Genomic DNA, 24,511 nt, shown 5'->3' with positions numbered 1-24,511 from the left:
AAGGCATTGCCCTAGGTTAAACAGCTCTTTTACCTGAAAAAAATACAAAATCTCATTAACATTACAAACCCCCACCCCACCAAACCCACAAAATAAAAAAAACTATCTAAAAAAACCTAAGCTAACCATTGCCCTTAAAAGAGCATTTAGCTCTTTTGCATTGCCCTGAAAACTCATAACTACTGCTCTCAGATTGTGAAACGGATCGTGTCGTTATACAGTGTAACGCAAGCTTTTTAGCCAGAATGCAAAACTTGTAATGGCTGCGCTATAGAAGTCCCATGAAAAAACGTAATTTTTACATGTGCGGGACTGACATTGCGTTACAGGCTAAAAGGCTTGCAGTACAGCTATACCGACAAGACTTGTAATGGCTGCGGTGCTGTTTTAACGCTGAAATGGCCATTTTTCCAGTGTTAAAAGACAAACGCACAACTTGTAATCTACTCGACTGTTAGCTCCCAGGAGTTTATTGCTGCTGAGGATAAACACAGTACATATGCTTTTCAACAAAGAATACCAATAGTACAATATACAATTTGATAACAGAAGTGAATTTAAAGTGTCTTAAAATTGCCTGCTCTTACTGTCCCTTTAAATTTGTCTATAATTTATTTCTGTTGCAGATTCCTTTCCAAATATGTATTTAGATTATGAAATATGATGCAAGAGCGACATCTAGTGTTCAACATGAATCAAGTCAAGTCAAATATTTTCCCTTTCTTGTTCACATATCGAGAATCAGGTAGTTGATATTTTTGGCTTCTAAAATTTTAGATTATTTTAGATATAGGGGCCTAATTATCATAGTGCGAACGGACATGATCCGATACTGCAGATCATGTCCGCTTTGCATCGATAAATGCCGACAGCATACGCTCTCAGCATTTATCATTGCACCAGCAGTTCTTGTGAACTGCTGGTGCAATGCCGCCCCATGCAGATTCGCAGCCAATCGGCCGCTAGCAGGGGGTGTCAATCAACCCGATCGGGTTGATTTCTGGCGATGTCTGTCCGCCGCCTCAGAGCAGGCAGACAGGTTATGGAGCGGCAGTCTTTAGAAACACGGGGCATCAAGCTCCGTACGGAGCTTGGTAAATATGCCCCATAGTGTCAAGGTTTTTATTAGACACGTGCACAGACAAACCATTTATCAAGAAGAATAAAATGTATTTCTTTTTGGTCAATATGCAATAAGGAAAAAGTTTCTCTCATGATTCAGATAGAACATACAATCTTAAACAACATTCCAATTTATTTCTATTAACAATTTTCTTAGTTTCCTTGTTATCCTTTGTTGAAAAGCAGGAAGGTAAGTTCAGGGGTGTGCACGAGTCTGCTGTACTATATGGCAGCCGTTTCGCAACAATATTATACATTAGCAAGAGCACTAGATGGCAGCGATATTTCCTGTCTGCAGTGCTCAAGATATGCGCACGCTATATATCTAGATATCTCTTCAACATATTTCTATAGATATATCTGTATATACCTATATATCTATTCCTATATCTAGATATGTATTTACATGAACAGTATCAGATATATATAGAAATATATATTTAAGAATAAAAAGTAAACGTTTTTCCATGTGAAGAACATGGGTATTTAAAATATACATTTTGCGCATCAGGTTTTGCGATTTAGATTTAACGTGGTCAGGTTAAAGCACATGAAAACGTAGTAATCTTAAGGCACGTTACTGAAATATGAAATATAAAATATTTTTAAAAATTAATAAAAATGATTAACAGTATGTATAGTATATATGTATATATTTGTAATAATTCGATAACACGCCTTATGATTACTACGTTTTCAGGTGCACTAACCTGATCGTGTTAAAAATTAAATAGTGAAGCACAATGCGCATAATATTTCCGTTGTGCGCAAAGAGCTGCAAAATACCCCTTAGTGTGCCACTCATAATCTTGCCCTTAAAAGGATGTAACAACAGCTTTTTTTATGAAAAAATATATTTTTCATGTTTACCTTATACTCTTTCATTTAAATGACAATAGAATTCCCTTTAATACTGCTGCTGCTGCTGCTAATAAATAAAAAGCTTCAGACCATATCTGTAGTACCCAATCCACACCTTAACCCCTTAATGACCACAGCACTTTTCCATTTTCTGTCCGTTTGGGACCAAGGCTATTTTTACATTTTTGCGGTGTTTGTGTTTAGCTGTAATTTCCCTCTTACTCATTTACTGTACCCACACATATTATATACCGTTTTTCTCGCCATTAAATTAACTTTCTAAAAATACCATTATTTTCATCATATCTTATAATTTACTATAAAAAACATTATAAAATATGAGGAAAAAATGGAAAAAAACACACTTTTTTTAACTTTGACCCCCAAAATCTGTTACACATCTACAACCACCAAAAAGAAAACATGCTAAATAGTTTCTAAATTTTTTTGAGTTTAGAAATACCTAATATTTACATGTTCTTTGCTTTTTTTGAAAGCTATAGGGCCATAAATACAAGTAGCATTTTGCTATTTCCAAACTACTTTTTTTCAAAATTAGCGCCGCTAGTTACATTGGAACACTAATATCTTTCAGGAATCCCTGAATATCAATTGACATGTATATATTTTTTTTTTAGAAGACATCCCAAAGTATTGATCTAGGCCAATTTTGGTATATTTCATGCCACCATTTCACCACCAAATGCGATCAAATACAAAAAATCGTTCACTTTTTCACAAATTTTTTCACAAACTTTCGGTTTCTCACTGAAATTATTTACAAACAGCTTGTGCAATTACGGCACAAATGGTTGTAAATGCTTCTCTGGGATCCCCTTTGTTCAGAAATAGCAGACATATATGGCTTTGGCATTGCTTTTTGGTAATTAGAAGGCCGCTAAATGCCGCTGCGCACCACACGTGTATTATGCCCAGCAGTGCAGGGGTTAATTAGGGAGCTTGTAGGGAGCTTGTATGGTTAATTTTAGCTTTAGTGTAGTGTAGTAGACAACCCAAAGTATTGATCTAGGCCCATTTTGGTATATTTCATGCCACCATTTCACCGCCAAATGCGATCAAATAAAAAAAAAAACGTTAAATTTTTCACAATTTTAGGTTTCTCACTGAAATCATTTACAAACAGCTTGTGCAATTATGGCACAAATGGTTGTAAATGCTTCTCTGGGATCCCCTTTGTTCAGAAATAGCAGATATATATGACTTTGGCGTTGCTTTCTGGTAATTAGAAGGCCGCAAAATGCTGCTGCGCATCACACGTGTATTATGGCTAGCAGTGAAGGGGTTAATTAGGAAGTTTGTAGGGAGCTTGCAGGGTTAATTTTAGCTTTAGTGTAGAGATCAGCCTCCCACCTGACACATCAGACCCCCTGATCCCTCCCAAACAGCTCCCTTCCCTCCCCCACCCCACAATTGTCCCCGCCATCTTAAGTACTGGCAGAAAGTCTGCCAGTACTAAAATAAAAGCTTTTTGGGGGGTTTAGGTTTTTTTAAAAAAAAAATAATAATAATTCTTCTGCTGTGTAGGACCCCCCTTAGCCTCCAACCTCCCTGATCCCCCCCAAAACAGCTCTGTAACCTTCCCTATCTGCCTTATTGGGGGCCATCTTGGGTACTGGCAGCTGTCTGCCAGTACCCAGCTTGCACAAAAAAGGGCTTTTTTTTTTTTTTTCTTAGGTTTTTTTTTCTGTAGTGTAGCTTCCCCAAACACCCCCCACCCCCACCACCTCATTGATCGTATTTTTTTTTTTTACTTTTTTTAACTGATTGCCTTTTTCTGTAGTGTAGCGGTTCCCACCCGCTCCCTCCCCGTGCACGCGCCCGCCCCCGCCCTCCCGTGCACGCGCGCGCGTCCGTGCGCGCCCCCGGGCATCCCCGCCCACGATCCCGCCCCCCTCCACATCTCCAGGGCCATCGATGGCCGCCACCCGCCTCCCGGTACTGCTCCCACCCACCAACGAAGGAAGCCACCGATCTCCGGTGCAGAGAGTGCCACAGAGTGGCTCTCTCTGCATCGGATGGCTTCAAAAGGTTATTGCAGGATGCCTCCATATCGAGGCATCACTGCAATAACCGGAAAGCAGCTGGAAGCAAACAGGATCGCTTCCAGCTGCTTTCCACACCGAGGACGTGCAGGGTACGTCCTCAGGCGTTAACTGCCTTTTTTTTGAGGACGTACCCTGCACGTCCTCGGTCGTTAAGGGGTTAAATCATAGACTCCTGAAGTTTCCCTGTCAGCTCTATAACTTATTATCTTATGAGGGTGCACAGTGCAGAGTGCATATGGATGTATGCTCCGTGTACAGTAAATTAGATATGTGCATGATCGAAAAATTTGTTTCGGTCCGGATCAATTCGGATTTTTTTCGAATTTCGTTTCGGATCGATTTGAATTCGGAAAAATTCGAATGAATTTGTTTCGGATTCATTTCGGATTCATTCGGATTTAAAAAAAATCGGCTGGATTCGGTTTGATTCGGTTCGGTTTGGAAATTCTGAATTTCGGTATGTGTTAGGTGGGATATGCTGTGTATTAGACTAGTATTATCTACTGTATATTAGGTGTAACCCATAGCAGAGTGATATAACCTAATATACTGTACAATACTAGTGTAATCCATGGCCATCCGAATTTACCGAATAAATCCAAACTAATTCGGATTTATTCGGTAAATTCGGCAGTATTTTAATTCGGAAATTCGAATCAATCCGAATCTCCGAATTTGCAGAATTTTCCGAATTTCCGAATCGATCCGAAACGAATCGCACATGTCTACAGTAAATCACTGTAGCTGAAAACTTTTACTAGAAGCATGTTTGCTATTACACGTGTATCCTCATTTTCTTTCTTCTTTGTTCTGTGTTTCCTCCTACTCTTAGACCCCAAGTGTAACCAATCAATAGATATAGGTGACTGATTTATGTGCTGATTATCAGGAACTGAACAGCACACTCTGCCTAGCTGGGCTATGGGGAGCATAACTTACCTTTAGATTAGGGATAGGTGAGATCTAATTGTGAGGCTCCTGAATGACTCTGGACTTAACTGTATTAATTGTTATTGTATTGATATAACCCATACGGACATACAATTCCTTTCTCAGCCTCATATTAAATAAGGAGAGACCAAGATTTCACAAAAACTGAAATACAAATTACTTCTGCATTAGGAGATCTGTATAAAACAAAAGCTAAAATGTGAACTATATATAGTAAATATAATCTCATGTTATGTGCATTCCCAAGCTGCAGTAAAAGCATTGTATGTAAGGAACATATGACTCTTAAAGGGATATTATGCACTCATTTTTTCTTTGCATAAATGTTTTGTAGATGATCTATTTATATAGCCCATTAAGTTTTTTTAATTTTTTTTTTATAGTTTTGCTTATTTTTAAATAACATTGCTCTGATTTTCAGTCTCCTAACCAGGCCCCAAAGTTTTATTTGAATACTGTCAGCTACCTTCTCCAGCTTGCTCCTGCTTGTGTGAAGGGTCTTTTCTATGCAAAAGAAGGGGGGGGGAGGGTCTTATTTCCCACTTGCAGTATGCAAAAGAAGGGGGGGGGAGGGTCTTATTTCCCACTTGCAGTGGGCTTTCCAACTACCTTTTCAACTGAGCTAAACTGAGAGCGTCTAAGTAAGTTTTTAAACTGTTTTATACTGGATTTTTATATCAGTATCTGTGCATCTTATTTTTTTATAGTAGTGTTTATTACATGCAGTTATTTAAAAATTAGTGTATACTGTCCCTTTAAGCTGTCTGCCTACTGTAGGTTGTTGAAAACTGGTTCCATTACATCCCTAAAAATGTGATACAGTTTTCATGATATGGTCTATGGCGCCATCTAGTGGTCAATACTTTAAGCTTTTAATAGTTCTTGACAGCTTGTCTTCAGACCACACGATGGCTCAGTTGCTTTAGTGAGATAACTTGCTGAGATTGGGCATTGATATAATTGATTGTAACCGATTTAGACCTTCAGCTGATTGAATTCATTAGAAGCCTTAAAAATGCAATATTTATTATGCTATTCACTACAGTGGCAGTTTAAAAGCACTTTGCGCAGCCATAGAGCTAGTTCAGATGAGGAGGATGAAAACTCCCCCTACCTGCTATTGTTCGTTGCACCTTGTCACATGCAGCACTGTCTGACTAAACCCCACAGAACAGCTATAGCTCCGCCTTCACTCACCCTTTGTCTGCAATCAGACTACACATGAATTCACCCATAATATACCTTCTGACATAGGTCCTGATTATCTAACATTTGTGATGGATCATTTTCTATCATCTCACCTGTGAGAAGAACTTTACATCATCAGCTCCTGATGGCTCGGAACTCAAAAGTTTTTAAGCAAAACATGAAAAACCATGTTTTAGCCTTCCACGGACAGTCTTCATGCAATTAAAAAAATGGGCTGTCCCTGCAAGTGGCGATATGTCTCCCATAGAAATAATAAGAGCTCTCTGCTATGTAAAAGTTCGCAATGGAGGGTGAAGTAAACTGGAAGAACCCTGCGTATGTTTAAACTTTAATATTATGCCTATTACAAATCAAAATACGCTGTTTCCAGTGCACTGTACCTTAAATTCACAGTTATTTTCGTATACATGGGCTTTCCTTTCAGAGTAATGTGTTTTAAATATTGTGATAAAAGTTTGCCACCTTTTAACTTGCAAGAAAAAACTGTGAGATCTGTTTCGGTAAGTACGCTGGAATTTCAGAGACAATTTCATACACCCCCATGGAACGCCTATGTTCAGCCCATTTTCCGAAAAAAACGCATTGTATTTTGTACTTATAAGTACAATTTTCTATGTGTTTTTGCACATTCAGTGTACTTAAATTACAATTGACACTGTGCATATTTAATACGATTTATTCCTGTTAAATTTACATACAAATTTTACATCGGGGTTCGCAAATTTAGGACTAACGCGGTCTAACTTCAGTGTGCGTTATTGAAATATTACATATAAAATATTAATAACAATTATTAAAAAATTATTACACATACTGTAAAAAATATATATACATTCCATGGATTATTTACAATATTTTACAGTATGTTTATTATTTTTGAATATTTAAGCATTTATATGTAATATTTCAATAACGCTTATTGAAGTTAGCAATTCTTCATGTGCGCTAACACGACCATGTTAGTCCTAAATTGCGAACCCCGATGCGCGGTACACATATTTTACATTCCTATGTTCTTCACATAGTAAAATAAATAACTTTTTATTAATAAATATATATTTCTATATATATCTGGTAATGTTCATGTAAAATGCATATCTATACCTATATATCTATAGGAATAGATATACAGGTATAGGTATATATAGCTATATATAGAAATATGTATTTACAATAAAAAGTACATTGTTCTGTATGTTAAGAACATTGTAATGTGAAATATTCATAATTCATGTCAGGTTTAGCGCACTCGGATAAACACGATCGGGTTAGAGCGTGCGTTATTAGTTGTTGTTTTTTCAGTTTGCGTGCTCCATTGAAGTCTATGGGGGAATACGTTAACATGATCGCAACTTCACAAAGTCTATCTTTTTACTTTCAACTTGTAATACAAGTGCAACCCGACGCCTGCAAAAAGCCTCTGTCTAGCGATGTTAACATAGGAGTGCAGACTAGCTATCCACTCATAATCTAGCCCAATATAGGGCTTTCCTGTGAATAAATTGTTTATATCGTCCAACTCAATGGGCGTCTGTTATGAAAATAGATGGCCTTGACCAGTGATGGGGAACCTTGTCACTCCAGATGTTTCAGAACTACATTTCCCATTATTTCCTACTTTAGGGAAATTTAGCTATGAAATATGTGGAGTGACAAGTTTTGCCATCACTGGTCTAGGTCATCTATTTTCACAGAAGATACCCATTTAGTTGGATGATGACTGGCCTAGACCCTGTGTAATCTGCAATAATGGAGCTGCAATGAGCAGAATTTCATAGAAGCTCCATTTTAGCAATCTGGTCAAACTCATGCAGCCATCATTAAGTCACAGTGTGTTATATACGAGCAACTTGTCACATCCATGCTTGGGATTGTACCTGGGACTCCTGGTTTACAGCATTTTGCTCTGTTTTGGGCTGATTTTCTTGGAAACCTTCTGACTGCACTGGAGGTGCTCTTTGGCTCCACCTGCCTACCAGCTGCAGGCAGTTACCTAAACAGCAGTACTAAAAAAGGCTACATCTCAGACCACTCTCTGCCATGACATTGAGGTTCATCCCATTGTTTGTGCCACTCTTCTACTTCCTGAATTACTGTCGTGTTAGTGATTTCCTGGCTTCTGAACTCGGCTTGCTGATTGACCATTCTACTGAATTTTCCCTAAATTTTGATGAAATTTAGGACTGCTTTCCTGGTATTCAGACCCTTAACTTGTCTTCTGACTATTTTTGTGTTTCCAGTCTGTCACAGCTACACCTGTGTGTTGAGTCTCCAGCCTGTCACTGCAATACCCATGTATCCTGTGTCTCCAGCCTATCACAGCAGTACCATTGTATCCTGTGTCTCTAGCCAGTCACAGCAGTAATAGAATATCCTGTGTCTCCAGCCAGTCACAGCAGTACCTGTGTATCCTGTGTCTCCAGCCTGTCACTGCTGTACCTGTGTATCCTGTGTCTACAGCCTGTCACATTATATCCTGTGTCTCCACTCTCCACCCTGTTGCAGCAGTACCAGAGTATCCTGTTTCTCCAGCCTGTCACAGCAGTACCTGTGTATCATGTGTCTCCAGCCTGTCACAGCAGTACCTGTGTATCCGGAGACTCCAGCCTATCACAGCAGTACCAGTATATTCTGTCTCCAGCCTGTCACTGAAGTACCGTCAATCCTGTTTCTCCAGCCCGTCACAGCAGTATCTGTGTATGCTGTCTTCGACCCTAGAATGGGCACTTCAGTCCTTGGCCCTAAAGAAGGCATTACTTATATCTTCAAACCTAGAGTGGGCACTCCTGTCTTCTGCACTAGAAAACAGGAACCTTGTATGCTTCTCTTGATGAACCTGTAAAGGAAGGTTCATGGGCACCCATCTAAACCTGCCATGCTAAACTTATGTCTAATATCTTTGTTGAAGTGTGTGACAGTGTGTGTGTATATATATATATATATATATATATATATGAATTTGTGTATATATATATATATATATATATATATATATATGTTATGTATATGTATGTATGTAAATGTGTATATATATACTGTATGTATATATATATATATATATATATATATATAAAATAATGAGGAGTGCACTCGCCAGGACTTTTCAGAAATTTAATTCCAATATGTGAACGTTTTCGGGGGTTAGCCCCTTCTTCAGACATACAAAGAAACAACAATATGTCTGAAGAAGGGGCTAACCCCACGAAAACGTTCACATATTGGAATTCAATTTCTGAAAAGTCCTGGCGAGTGCACTCCTCATTATTTTCTATTTACTTATCTGTTGCACCCTGGGCATTTGAACTGGATTTCTGGAGTGCTTGTCTATCCTGAACTTTTATATATTTTTATATATATATATATATATATATATATATATATATATATATATATATATATATATATATAATATGGAAAAAATTAAGCACTCTCTGGACTGCAGACATCAGACATAAATATTTTGCACACGGCTTTCCTTGATTGGTAACCCTGATTGGGAGGGTCCTACAGGCCTATAAAGGTTTTACTTTTTCACTTGATGTTTGTCAGAGGAAGGGACGCTGCTAGTCCCGAAACGACACAATAAATATTTGATTTGTCACTGATGTCTGCAGTCCAGAGAGTGCTTAATTTTTTCCATATTCTATATACCTGATAAGAGCACCCTGGCAAGTTGATTTTGACTGGTGAGAGTGCATATACTACACATCTTGGATATATATATATATCTATATATCTATATATATATATGTATATAACAGGTTGCGGGTGGGCGGCCCAGCAGTGGAGGGGAGGAGGGAGCGGGAGTGAGCGGGAGTGAGCGGGAGGGAGCAGGAGGGAGTGGGAGGGAGTGGGAGGGAGCAGGAGGGATTGGGAGGGAGTGGGAGGGCCCTACGCTACAAAAAATAAACAAATAAAGGGACTGGGATGGATAGAGCAGCTACACAAAGGGGTTTAGGGTTCCCTAACTAATGATCGAGGGAGGTGGGGGGGCACTATGCTGCAGAAAATAATAATAAAATAAGTAAAAAAAGAAAATAATAATTTTAAAAAATCCTCGCTTTTTTCACTTATTTTCTGAGGGGGGCCGGGGGCTTCAGGTTTTTGTGCCTACAGGCACCTGAGATGTAAATCTGGCCCTGTTGCTAAGCCTCTGAATACTGATGAATTTTGTCAGTATTTATTCGTTTTCTTTCAATTCTGTGGTGCATTTGTTCGGATATTGGTTTTGTGAAAAAAAAAATAACTAATATCCGTGTTTCATTAATGTATTTGTAACAAAATGAATTTACGTCTAATAATTAAAACATTTTTCACCTAAAACAGAGTAAGGGGTCGTGATCTGAAGTTGGAGGGCAGTTGGTTCAATTTTAATTTTAAAACCATTTAGAAAAAGAGTTATTTACTCATGACTTATTATAGTTATAGGCTATAAGGACAAATACTGTAAGGGAATTCCAGAATGTCTAGGATATACACAAGGTTATATTAATGATTAATTAAGGTTGTACTTTAGAATGAAGACATGATTGGCCTAATGGTTCTAATCTGTCATCAACACCTATTTTTGTTTCTCAAAAGTGATATTTAGCGCTCCACTTGTAATCTGGCCCTTTATATACAAATCTCAAGGTCTCTACTGTCGTTTAAGCATATCCAGCAGCTGAGAAATGTGAGTCAAATATGAAAGTAACAATGCATTTTTAGGATATTTGACACAGATATACAGAATGATAGTAGTCATGACGAGTCTAATGGCGCAGAGTTGATTTTTTTTCCATTTCTGTTAAGGGAGTCCTGAAACCAGGAAGTTTTATCATCTGGAGATAATTTCAGTTGTGATATTAATATACATGTTTATATGTTAAGCCTTTTTCTCTATTTTTATAATAATGTATAAACTCCTTGAGAGGATAGACAGACTGGAGGTGTCTTTTAGTGAATTCTGCTAAAGTAATAGCCTGTCACATGAAGAAAATGCTGGGATACACAACATGGTTGTCTTGCCCATTAAATAATACCAAGTTTTATAAAAAAAAGTATATGTATTTACTTTCCATTCAAAACTGCCAATGTGATGAAATATGGTTAATAATAATTGAAAATCTTGACAATTTAAGGTGTAAGATTTCTGTGCTTTGCTTTATCTCTACCACAAGAGGTCAGTATATACTATTTCCCTGCCAGCAATCATGGACAACTAAACTAAAAACATTTATTTCACGATTGGGGTAGAGAATAAGATTTTAAAGAACATTTCAATTTACTTCTACATGTAGCCACCAATCAGGAAGCGCTACCCTGGTGCTGAACCAAAAATGGGCTGGCTCCTAAGCTTACATTCTTGCTTTTTCAAATAAAGATACCAAGAGATTGAAGACAAATTGATAATAGGAGTAAATTAAAAAGTTGCTTAAAATTACATGCTCTATCTGAATCATGAAAGTTTAATTTTGACTAGACTATCCCTTTAATGTTTTTAAAACAAATTACAATCCTTTTTACTGCTTTTTCAAAAACCAAACTCCACCCACCATTTGCCTTTTTTGGAGGAGCCAATCTAGGCTTTAGTTTACAGACAACAAGGCTAGCTACTGTCATGAAGTTCATACGCATTTACCTGCATTAGTTATCTGATAAAGCCAATATGGTTTGCTCTCCCCATATACCAGGGGTTTTCAAAGTCTTAAGGGATGGACCTCCCCTTTGACGAAAGTTACAAGACAGCACCCCCACCCATAATAGATCTTTATTTATTTATTTATTTTTCTTTAAAGGAAATTGTAATGTTTTATTTTTTGTTTTAATTTGGGGAATTTACAACCACAATTCCGAAAAAGTTGGGACAGTATGGAACATGCAAAAAATAAACAAAAAGAGTCATTTGAAAGTTGAATTCACCCTTTACTGTATTGAAAACACATTATTAACACATTGTTTGATGTTTTACTTTGTGACTTTTATTTATTTTTTAAAATATAGACTCATTTCAAATCTGACTGCAACAAGTTCCAAAAAAGTTGGGACAGTCGAATGACTACCACTGTGTAACATCATCCTTTCTTTTAATAACACTTATTAAGCACTGAATACACCAGTTGGTTATATTTTCTTCATAAATGGAAAGAGTCCACAGCTGCATTCATTACTTTTGGGAATTTAGAACCTGGCCACCAGGAGGAGGCAAAGACACCCCAGCCAAAGGCTTAAATACCTCTCCCACTTCCCCCATCCCCCAGTCATTCTTTTCCTTTCGTCCCAGGAGGTTGGCAGAGAAGTGTCAACATGTACGTTGTTCTTATCTGTGCCCTTCCCTTTGAAGGGGATAGTTTATCTTCCTTATGAGTTGGGGTTTCCTCTCTCTGGAGGGTCCTTGTTCTGCCCTGTGTGTAGGAGGTTGGATCAGGTGGCTTATTTCTGTAAGGGGCAGCATCTGCTGCTCTGTGGGCTCTGTTCCACCTGTTGGAAATTAGTCTCTCTACGTAGAGACTGTCTAAGAGAGTTGTGACAGGTCTTCCTATGGATCTATTGCACTTTTCTCCGTTCCAGGTCCTAGCGGGTTCTCCTTAAGAAAGCCTTATTTTGGAGGAGCGGATTGGGTTGGCACCCGAGCTCTGTTGGGGTGGGTGAATCCCCCTTTTTTCTTCTATTCCCTGGGGGCTTGTGGTTGGGGTCTTCTGTCCCCCTGTCTATCAGACATGTCTGTCACTTGGGCTGGTCTGGTGTTGGAGCAGGTTTTGAGATCTGTTGTTTTGCTATTTCTTCCTCTGAGCATTCGAGGTACAGTAAGTGTTTTTGAGCTTTCTCCTTTCTCCACATTCAAGATTTGTGGGAAGGACTGGCGGCTCTTAAATAGCCTGCAACGTTATCAGCTGGTTAGTGGATACTTAGAAATCTGAAGGATCCTGTCTTCATCTGCTCTCTACTTGCCCTGCAAGTATTTAAGTTTCAGAGTCATTTTTAGATGACTGCAGCGTGCAGTGTTTTTGCTTCAGGTGTTGTTCGTCAGACCTAACTGAGCTTGCTGCACGAGGTTTCATTCTGAATATTTCGGTATTCTGAGATACCTTTTTGTGACTTGGGGACCTTCGTCTTCAGTTGCTTTCTAGAGTGCAGTTGCACTGTGTTAGGGTAAGATCCTATCTCTGTTTCAGACTCCCAGCCTTATCCCATGGTTTCTGTATTCTGGGGTCTGGGCGTTGCCTTCCCTTGTTTCTATGAGACTGGTTGGGTCTCTGTTAGCCTGACCTGGTTTCTCTGGTTTTTGCTCTGTGTTTTTATTTAGGACTCGTTGTGCTCTTTTTAGGGTTTTTTTCTGGAGCTCCTTATGCTAGCTGGAAGCTAGCTCAGCATACTAATGCACTGTGGCTACTCTGCACTGTAGCAAACCGAGGGTTGCAAGTTCAATCCCCGGCGAGGTCTACTCAGCCTTTCAAGCTTGATAAAATGAGCAGTGTCTTAAGGGGGATTGTCCACACTTTACAAGTACAATCATGTTTTCTCCGTGCCTTTTCTTCTTTGTGGAAGAATACTGTAGTTTGTTCCCTTTCTTTAGTAAGGGGTGTGTTGTTTGGAGACCGACAGCTGGGGACAGTGTCTCTTAGAGGCTGTTGACTCAGTCGAGTCTAGTTCCTGTAGTCTCTAGCAAGGCTGTGGACTATCTGCGGGTCAGTGTCCTTGGGTCTTTTCCTTTTTTTCAAAGTTGTTCTCGGATTCGGATGAAGCAGGATTTTGTTGGGTAGGGGTTTTCAGGCCTGGTGCCCTCAGAATGGGCCACCTCTTGTACCCTCCTGTTTTTGCATTCAGTGTCCTCTATAGCTTGGGTATTGTTTTCCCAAAAGTAATGAATGCAGCTGTGGACTCTTTCCATTTATGAAGAAAAACTTAAATTATGCTTACCTGATCATTTTCTTTTCTTCAGATGGAAAGAGTCCGCAGCTCCCCACCCGTATTTTTTCTGTGGGGCATCTGTTATTTTTGTTCTTCTGGCACCTTTTCATCCTGATATTTCTTCTACTGTTCCTTGTTCCTTGGCAGAATGACTGGGGGATGAGGGAAGTGGGAGGAGTATTTAAGCCTTTGGCTGGGGTGTCTTTGCCTCCTCCTGGTGGCCAGGTTCTAAATTCCCAAAAGTATGAATGCAGCTGTGGACTCTTTCCATCTGAAGAAAAGAAAATTATCAGGTAAGCATAATTTAAGTTTTTCAAAAATACATTAAATTCACAAAATAAAACCTCAAATAATGTGTTAATAATGTATTTTCAATATAGTACAGGGTGAATTTAGCTTTCAGATGACTCTTTTTCTTTGTTTTTTTGCATTTTCCCTACTGTCTCAACTTTTTCGGAATTGGGGTTTTACATCTGATGCAGGTTTCACACACAGCTCTAAAGAGCTGATTCTTCTTAACCTAAAGAGTGCTTCGCTCATGTTTCAGTTTGCATTTTGCTACTCCTGGGTTAAATGTAAGTTACTGATCAAGACAACAAACTAAACACAATCTCTGAGTGACTTTTGACCTCATTGCCATGATATGGCAAGTGTCATTGTTAGTTAAGCTGCTGCTTGTGATTTCCACAGGATAATGCAAAATGTCACTGCTCCCACGCCTCCCCTTATATATGCTCTAGCGCCCCCCTGGGAGGCTGCCTCACACTTTGCAAACCACTGCCTTATACTGACGAAGCATATGAAGGTCTTACATACAGATATGGTTCTACAAGTGCGTTAACGAAATGGTGGTATTGATTTGGGTATTTTTTTTTTATCCAAGGCAATGAAAGCAAACCACAGTCCATCTAGACACTACATAACCCTCACTCTGGGTGCTAATAGAATAATCTTAGAGGGACACATATCTCCAGGTGCACTTGGGATAGGCCAGAAATTTAAAGAGTGTGTCTTATGGAAGCCCCTAGGACTCTACCTGAGAAAAAAGAAAGAAGAGAGGGAAAAAATAAATAAATATACTATACAAGTTCACAGACAGATGGATAGGCAGACGGACAAAAATAGTAGAAAGAAATTAATCCTCTTGTAGTAAAGATTAAACTCTGTATAGATGGAATGAAAAAGCATAAATGACCTAGATGAAAAGTAACATTCAGTACTGAGGAACACTGGATAGCGCTTGCTGATTGGTGGCTACAGTTAACCATTCCTAATACATATAAAAAATAATATTGCATGTATTTAACAATAAAACCTCTCATAGGTTATAATCCCATAATATTCAATATAGTCCCCTATAGGAAAAAATCCACATGAGTATGGATCACATATCCTCAGACCATAATAAAGCTGATGTGAATTACATCCTCCCTATACTTAAAGGGACACTGAACCCATTTTTTTTTTCATTCGTGATTCAGACAGAGCATGCAATTTTAAGCAACTTTCTAATTTACTCATTCTCTTGGTATCTTTATTTGAAATGCAAGAATGTAAGTTTAGATGCCGGCCCATTTTTGGTGAACAACCTGGGTTGTTCTTGCTGATTGGTGGATAAATTCATCCACCAATAAAAAAGTGCTATCCACAGTTCTGAACCAAAAAAAAAGCTTAGATGCCTTCTTTTTCAAATAAAGATATCAAGAGAATGTAAAAAAATTGATAAAAGGAGTAAATTAGAAAGTTGCTTAAAATTGCATGCTGTATCTGAATCACGAAAGAAAAAAATTGGGTTCAGTGTCCCTTTAAACAATCACAGTAACAACATTACCATGGTAACATATCTGTTGTGTACACTGAATTTTGAATAGTCAGAGCAAGCTGTTCTGGGTGCCAAGGTGGGGAGGGGGAAGAGCTGCAGGATTATAATGATTACATAGAAGACATAATCCTCATGGATAGGGAATATTATCAGCCTCTTCAAAAAGACCCCACAGATAAATTCCTTCAAAAATCATTGGTGCCTATAGAATATGGCAAAAGGGAAGGAATTCTGACATCTAGGGAGAAAAAATATCTTACACCTTTACAACCTGATGTACCCTTTTCCTATCACTTGCCAAAACTTCACAAGGATGTTAAGAAACCACCGGAGAGGCCATTTATTGTAGGGATTAACAGTTTGACTGACAAATTATCTGTTTATATAGACCAAATTTTGCAGAAATATGTATAACTACCCTCTTTAATAAGGGACACAACTGACCTAGTATTCAAATTGTCAAATATTCAACAGGAAGTGTCCTGTGATGTTAACACTCTTTATTCTAATATCTTGCATTCTTTAGGAAATGGTGGATGAAACTGGTATTCTATGGCCGTTACATGGGGGACCTCTTGTTTATCTAGAGGGGGTCTCATGTTTTTGCTAGGTTGTTCATAGAACATTTGAACAAGAATAATTTTAGGCTTAAATTATCATCTAATATCCAAAATCAGTCTCTAGAATTTTTAGATGTTCTTTTGTCATTGAATATAGAAAGGAAAGGCATTTTGTGAACATATTTTATGACAGTTGATAGTTACAATGTTTTACAATTCAGTAGCAATTATTTCAACAGCTGGAAAACATATCTGAGAATCATTTTGCAGCTTTATTTTGTCAAATTAGTATATTGTTTTATGTTTATTCATTTCCCAGATTTCCCTGTCCCCCAGAACAAAAGAATCAATGCTAACCAATCACAAACTAATATTCAGATATAGCACAAACTCTATTTGCACATGTAAAGTTGAGGGAGACAGGGGAAGCCTGCCCTCCATCTTATTCTGCATGGTTGGGACAGTACTCGAGAGGAAGTGTAGCAACAGGGCTGATGCTGTATATTTGATTCATGAGGTCTTCGTTGGTCTTATGTATATATTTGTGTGCAGCATATTGTGGTATCTGAGTTTCCTGCACTAAAACAGCAGAATAATAAAATATCTAGTTTGGTGCACTGGCATCTAGGAATTGTCTGCAGTTTACACTTTAGATTGAACAATACAGAATTGAATATTTTGTGCATATTGTGTACAATTTATATTGGGTGTGTTAGGATGGAAACCATCTGTGGGTGTGGTCAATACTCTTATAATCTGTTTCTCGGCAGCAAAGTATTCCAGATACATTATGTTTTGCAAATGTTGCCAACTATTTTGCCTGGTGAGTCTGTACTGTGCATGTTTTCCTCTCGATATGGGTGTAATAGGTTTAGAACTATTGTAACACCAAGGTGAAATGTGTCTGCCTGTGACTACAACAGATCCTGTACACTATTTTCCATGAGTAACCTCATAGTTTAATACAGGTGAAGGCACACAACTGCCATGTGGTCAAATCAAAAAGGAATAAAAATAATAATAATGAAAATATGAAAATTATATAAAATTCAAATTCCATTGTCCATAAATAAAATGTTGTTTTAACAGAGCCACTTTCATAGGTTTATGTATTGTCTATGGCTGCATTTGTGCTACAACGTGCAGCTGCCACAGAGACAGAATGAGGCGCTCTCCTTGCTTTGCACTCGTGCATGACACACCACACTATACAGTGACATAATGAGGTAGATTTATTATGCTGCAGATGCAGCTGTTTCCGCACGAGCCTTCAGGCTCGCCGGAAACAAAAGTTAAGAAGAAGCAGTCATAAAACTGCTGTTCCTTAACTCATCCGCCTCCTCTGAGGTGGCGGACAGCAATCATCCTGATCGGATATGATCGGGATGATTGACACCCCCTGCTAGCCACCGATTGGCCACTAATGTGCAGGGCGGACGTGTTCACCACAGCGAATCATGCTCGTCCGACATTTCATAAATCTACCCCAAAATCCACAACTAAAAGGAGAGCAATGGTCAGAAAATTAGGTAATTCAAACCAGAATATCTCATCACAGCAGAATTTCTTCATGAAAATGAGGCTACAACCAAAGTACGAAAAGAAGTGTCTCATTCGTGGTCATATAATGTGAATTTTGTCAATAAAAATATGTAGAAATTAGTTTTCTCTCTTGCTATAGCAGTACCTACATAATATACCCTTTAAGTAATACTGATTATATTACATTCTGCAAAATGTATCTTTCAACTACTAACATAAGGAATATAACAACAAGTTGGGTACTATATGTTTCTCAGATTACAGCAATAAATAAAAAAAAGCTTGCACAATTATCACTGAGTAAGGAGCAAGCTAACATAAAACACGTTTCCGTATATCTAAATGCGGCAGCTAGCAGTTTACCTGAAGAAGGCAGGAAGTCAATAAACTCACAAACGCAGCTTTCCAGTTCAGCAATGCTGCTATATGGACGTTTGGACCAAACTGCGCCAGTAATCAGTGGGCATTTTTCTATGATGTTGCCAAATATATCTAGAAAATGTTCATAGCTCATGAGGTTTACAGCTGCTATATCCATGTTGCCGAACAAGTTTCATAAATGAAATGTGACTGAAAATCCCTCAGGCATGTACTGACTTGTTAGTTAATAAATGTACTTTTTAACGAATTACTGAACTGGGTGTCATTGACTTTGACTTGGCAAGTTCATCTGTGCTTAGCAGAATGTTAAAATTTACCATAATTTGCAAAGCCTAAAAAAAACAGCAACGTAGATTTGTCTTTTTAAAGTAATAGTATAAGCTGGTCTCAGCTAAAGCAAACTTTTCCGACCTATGTGTAATAGTACAGTTTAGTTTACTGCAGTCTGACAATAAACACAAAGCTGTACACATATATCTCTATGTATATACAATCTATCCATTCTAGAGTAGACTTTCCAAAAAAGAGACATTCTAGACTAAAATGAAATTGATGAGAAGCATTTTTGCAATATGTAATTGTTCCTAATAAAAGCTATTCATGTTTCAATGAAAACTTTACTTCTACTTGAGCTAAAGAACATGTCAGTATTCTATGTGCTGCTCCTGTCAGCTATATGTCCATATAAGTCATTAGATGAGACCCCTGGCTCTGCTGCTCCTGTCAGCTATATGTCCATATCAGTCATTAGATGAGACCCCTGGCTCTGCTGCTCCTGTCAGCTATATGTCCATATCAGTCATTAGATGAGACCCCTGGCTCTGCTGCTCCTGTCAGCTATATGTCCATATCAGTCATTAGATGAGACCCCTGGCTCTGCTGCTCCTGTCAGCTATATGTCCATATCAGTCATTAGATGAGACCCCTGGCTCTGCTGCTCCTGTCAGCTATATGTCCATATCAGTCATTAGATGAGACCCCTGGCTCTGCTGCTCCTGTTAGCTATATGTCCATATCAGTCATTAGATGAGACCACGGTCCGTGCTGCTCCTGTCAGCTATATGCCCACATCAGTCATTAGATGAGACCCCTGGCACTACTGCTCCTGTCAGCTATATGCCCACATCAGTCATTAGATGAGACCCCTGGCACTACTGCTCCTGTCAGCTATATGCCCACATCAGTCATTAGATGAGACCCCTGGCACTACTGCTCCTGTCAGCTATATGCCCACATCAGTCATTAGATGAGACCCCTGGCACTGCTGCTCCTGTCAGCTATATGCCGACATCAGTCATTAGATAAGACTCCTGGCACTGCTGCTCCTGTTAGCTATATGCCCACATCAGTCATTAGATGAGACCCCTGGCACTGCTGCTCCTGTCAGCTATATGTCCATATAAGTCATTAGATGAGACCCCTGGCTCTGCTGCTCTTGTCAGCTATATGTCCATATCAGTCATTAGATGAGACCCCTGGCTCTGCTGCTCCTGTCAGCTATATGTCCATATCAGTCATTAGATGAGACCACGGTCCGTGCTGCTCCTGTCAGCTATATGCCCACATCAGTCATTAGATGAGACCCCTGGCACTACTGCTCCTGTCAGCTATATGCCCACATCAGTCATTAGATGAGACCCCTGGCACTGCTGCTCCTGTCAGCTATATGCCCACATCAGTCATTAGATGAGACCCCTGGCACTGCTGCTCCTGTCAGCTATATGCCCACATCAGTCATTAGATAAGACTCCTGGCTCTGCTGCTCCTGTTAGCTATATGTCCACATCAGTCATTAGATGAGACCCCTGGCACTGCTGCTCCTGTTAGCTATATGCCCACATCAGTCATTAGATGAGACCCCTGGCACTACTGCTCCTGTTAGCTATATGCCCACATCGGTCATTAGATGAGACCCCTGGCTCTACTGCTCCTGTCAGCTATATGCCCACATCAGTCATTAGATGTGACCCCTGGCACTGCTGCTCCTGTTAGCTATATGCCCACATCAGTCATTAGATAAGACCCCTGGCACTGCTGCTCCTGTCAGCTATATGCCCACATCAGTCATTAGATGAGACCCCTGGCTCTGCTGCTTCAGTCAGCTATATGCCCACATCAGTCATTAGATGAGACCCCTGGCACTGCTGCTCCTGTCAGCTATATGCCCACATCAGTCATTAGATGTGACCCCTGGCACTGCTGCTCCTGTTAGCTATATGCCCACATCAGTCATTAGATAAGACCCCTGGCACTGCTGCTCCTGTCAGCTATATGCCCACATCAGTCATTAGATGAGACCCCTGGCACTGCTGCTCCTTCAGCTATATGTCCATATAAGTCATTAGATGAGACCCCTGGCTCTGCTGCTCCTGTCAGCTATATGTCCATATCAGTCATTAGATGAGACCCCTGGCTCTGCTGCTCCTGTCAGCTATATGTCCATATCAGTCATTAGATGAGACCCCTGGCTCTGCTGCTCCTGTCAGCTATATGTCCATATCAGTCATTAGATGAGACCCCTGGCTCTGCTGCTCCTGTCAGCTATATGTCCATATCAGTCATTAGATGAGACCCCTGGCTCTGCTGCTCCTGTCAGCTATATGTCCATATCAGTCATTAGATGAGACCCCTGGCTCTGCTGCTCCTGTCAGCTATATGTCCATATCAGTCATTAGATGAGACCACGGTCCGTGCTGCTCCTGTCAGCTATATGCCCACATCAGTCATTAGATGAGACCCCTGGCACTACTGCTCCTGTCAGCTATATGCCCACATCAGTCATTAGATGATACCCCTGGCACTGCTGCTCCTGTCAGCTATATGCCCACATCAGTCATTAGATAAGACTCCTGGCTCTGCTGCTCCTGTTAGCTATATGTCCAAATCAGTCATTAGATGAGACCCCTGGCACTGCTGCTCCTGTTAGCTATATGCCCACATCAGTCATTAGATGAGACCCCTGGCACTACTGCTCCTGTTAGCTATATGCCCACATCGGTCATTAGATGAGACCCCTGGCTCTACTGCTCCTGTCAGCTATATGCCCACATCAGTCATTAGATGTGACCCCTGGCACTGCTGCTCCTGTTAGCTATATGCCCACATCAGTCATTAGATAAGACCCCTGGCACTGCTGCTCCTGTCAGCTATATGCCCACATCAGTCATTAGATGAGACCCCTGGCACTTCTGCTCCTTCAGCTATATGCCCACATCAGTCATTAGATGAGACCCCTGGCACTGCTGCTCCTGTCAGCTATATGCCCACATCAGTCATTAGATGAGACCCCTGGCACTGCTGCTCCTGTCAGCTATATGCCCATATCAGTCATTAGATGAGACCCCTGGCACTGCTGCTCCTGTCAGCTATATGCCCACATCAGTCATTAGATGAGACCCCTGGCACTGCTGCTCCTTCAGCTATATGCCCACATCAGTCATTAGATGAGACCCCTGGCTCTGCTTCTCCTGTCAGCTATATGCCCACATCAGTCATTAGATGAGACCCCAGGCACTGCTGCTCCCGTCAGCTATATGCCCACATCAGTCATTAGATGAGACCCCTGGCTCTACTGCTCCTGTTAGCTATATGCCCACATCAGTTATTAGATGAGACCCCAGGCTCTACTGCTCCTGTCAGCTATATGCCCACATCAGTCATTAGATGAGACCCCAGGCTCTACTGCTCCTGTCAGCTATATGCCCACATCAGTCATTAGATGAGACCCCTGGCACTGCTGCTCCTGTCAGCTATATGCCCACATCAGTCATTAGATGAGACCCCTGACACTACTGCTCCTTCAGCTATATGCCCACATCAGTCATTAGATGAGACCCCTGGCACTACTGCTCCTGTCAGCTATATGCCGACATCATTCATTAGATGTGACCCCTGGCACTACTGCTTCTGTCAGCTATATGCCCACATCAGTCATTAGATAAGACCCCTGGCTCTGCTGCTCCTGTCAGCTATATGCCCACATCAGTCATTAGATGAGACCCCTGGCTCTACTGCTCCTGTCAGTTATATGCCCACATCAGTCATTAGATGAGACCCCTGGCACTGCTGCCCCTGTTAGCTATATGCCGACATCAGTCATTAGATGTGACCCCTGACACTGCTGCTCCTGTCAGCTATATGCCCACATCAGTTATTAGATGAGACCCCAGGCTCTGCTGCTTCTGTCAGCTATATGCCCACATCAGTCATTAGATGAGACCCCTGACCCTACTGCTCCTGTCAGCTATATGCCCACATCAGTCATTAGATGAGACCCCTGGCACAGCTGCTCCTGTCAGCTATATGCCCACATCAGTCATTAGATGAGACCCCTGGCACTAGTGCTCCTGTTAGCTGTATGCTCACATCAGTCATTAGATGAGACCCCTGGCTCTGCTTCTCCTGTCAGCTATATGCCCACTTCAGTCATTAGATGAGACCCCAGGCTCTGCTGCTTCTGTCAGCTATATGCCCACATCAGTCATTAGATGAGACCCCTGGCACAGCTGCTCCTGTCAGCTATATGCCCACATCAGTCATTAGATGAGACCCCTGGCACTAGTGCTCCTGTTAGCTGTATGCTCACATCAGTCATTAGATGAGACCCCTGGCTCTGCTTCTCCTGTCAGCTATATGCCCACTTCAGTCATTAGATGAGACCCCTGGCTCTGCTTCTCCTGTCAGCTATATGCCCACTTCAGTCATTAGATGAGACCACTGGCTCTGCTGCTCCTGTCAGCTATATGCCCATATCAGTTATAAGATGAGACCCCTGGCTCTGCTGCTCCTGTCAGCTATATGCCCACATCAGTCATTAGATAAGACCCCTGGCACTGCTGCTCCTGTCAGCTATATGCCCACATCAGTCATTAGATGAGACCCCTGGCTCTGCTGCTCCCGTCAGCTATATGCCCACATCAGTCATTAGATGAGACCCCTGGCACTGCTGCTCCTGTCAGCTATATGCCCACATCAGTCATTAGATGAGACCCCTTGCTCTGCTGCTCCCGTCAGCTATATGCCCACATCACTCATTAGATGAGACCCCTGGCACTGCTGCTCCTGTCAGCTATATGCCCACATCAGTCATTAGATGAGACCCCTGGCACTCCTGCTCCTGTCAGCTATATGCCCATATCAGTCATTAGATGAGACTCCTGGCTCTGCTGCTCCTTCAGCTATATGCCCACATCAGTCATTAGATGAGACCCCTGGCACTGCTGCTCCTGTCAGCTATATGCCCACATCAGTCATTAGATGAGACCCCTTGCTCTACTGCTCCTGTTAGCTATGTGCCCACATCAGTCATTAGATGAGACCCCTGGCAGTACTGCTCCTGTCATCTATATGCACACATCAGTCATTAGATGAGACCACTGGCTCTTCTGCTCCTGTCAGCTATATGCCCACATCAGTCATTAGATGAGACCCCTGGCACTGCTGCTCCTGTCAGCTATATGCCCACATCAGTCATTAGATGAGACCCCTGGCACTTCTGCTCCTGTCAGCTATATGCCCTCTTTGGTTCTCATATCTTACCCCTATGCTTACAGCCTCTGTCAGGTAAATGCTTGTATCTAACCTCAGATCAGACCCATAGCCTTGAATCTGCTGTTGACTATATGCACAAATCAAGCTTCAGATCAGACATGCAGCCCTGTCAGTCATTTGCCCACATTGGATAGACATGCTCAGTAGGAGCTAGTGCCTCAGAAAGTGTGCATATAAAAAGATTGTGCACATTTTGTTAATGGAGGTAAATGAGAAAGTTTTTTTATTGAATATCTGAATAATTAAAGTTTCATTTTGACTTTAGTGTTCATTTAAGCCTACTGATCCAACTGTTGTTTTTCAGTTGTTATGATCTAGAGAGTCCTATTATGATTAAACATTTCTATCCTGGAGGAGAAATTTAGCTTGGAACAAAATATGTAAAATATTTTAAGCTTTATAGTTTGTCTAATTGAGTTTGTTCATTTGTATGCTTTATCCCATAACAATAAAGCAAATTAGTTATTTTGTTTAATTTTTAAATACTTATAACTCATAATTGCAATATCAAATTTTGCTGAAATTGAGTAATTCGACTTGGTTTATCAAAGGTAGCA

At 40.5% G+C, this 24,511-nt stretch overlaps 1 protein-coding gene across 2 annotated transcripts in view; it reads right to left on the bottom strand.

The window, feature by feature from the left end:
• URAD (ureidoimidazoline (2-oxo-4-hydroxy-4-carboxy-5-) decarboxylase) overlaps nt 1–18,598 on the bottom strand; it is a 57,112-nt gene extending 38,514 nt beyond the window's left edge. The window contains exons 1-2 of one of the 2 annotated variants that reach the window (XM_053708486.1): nt 18,387–18,598; nt 14,109–14,370 (exon numbers count right to left, since the gene is read on the bottom strand). In XM_053708486.1, coding sequence (XP_053564461.1) covers nt 14,109–14,370; nt 18,387–18,561 — 437 coding nt within the window. In that variant the 5' untranslated portion in view covers nt 18,562–18,598. The remainder of the gene's footprint in view (nt 1–14,108; nt 14,371–18,386) is intronic. The other variant, XM_053708485.1, reaches the window with a different exon arrangement.
• Nucleotides 18,599–24,511: the final 5,913 nt, after the last annotated feature.

The sequence above is a fragment of the Bombina bombina genome, chromosome 3 (assembly GCF_027579735.1).
Source record: "Bombina bombina isolate aBomBom1 chromosome 3, aBomBom1.pri, whole genome shotgun sequence".
Lineage (NCBI taxonomy): Eukaryota > Metazoa > Chordata > Amphibia > Anura > Bombinatoridae > Bombina > Bombina bombina.
This window is presented reverse-complemented; position numbering and strand designations above follow the sequence as displayed.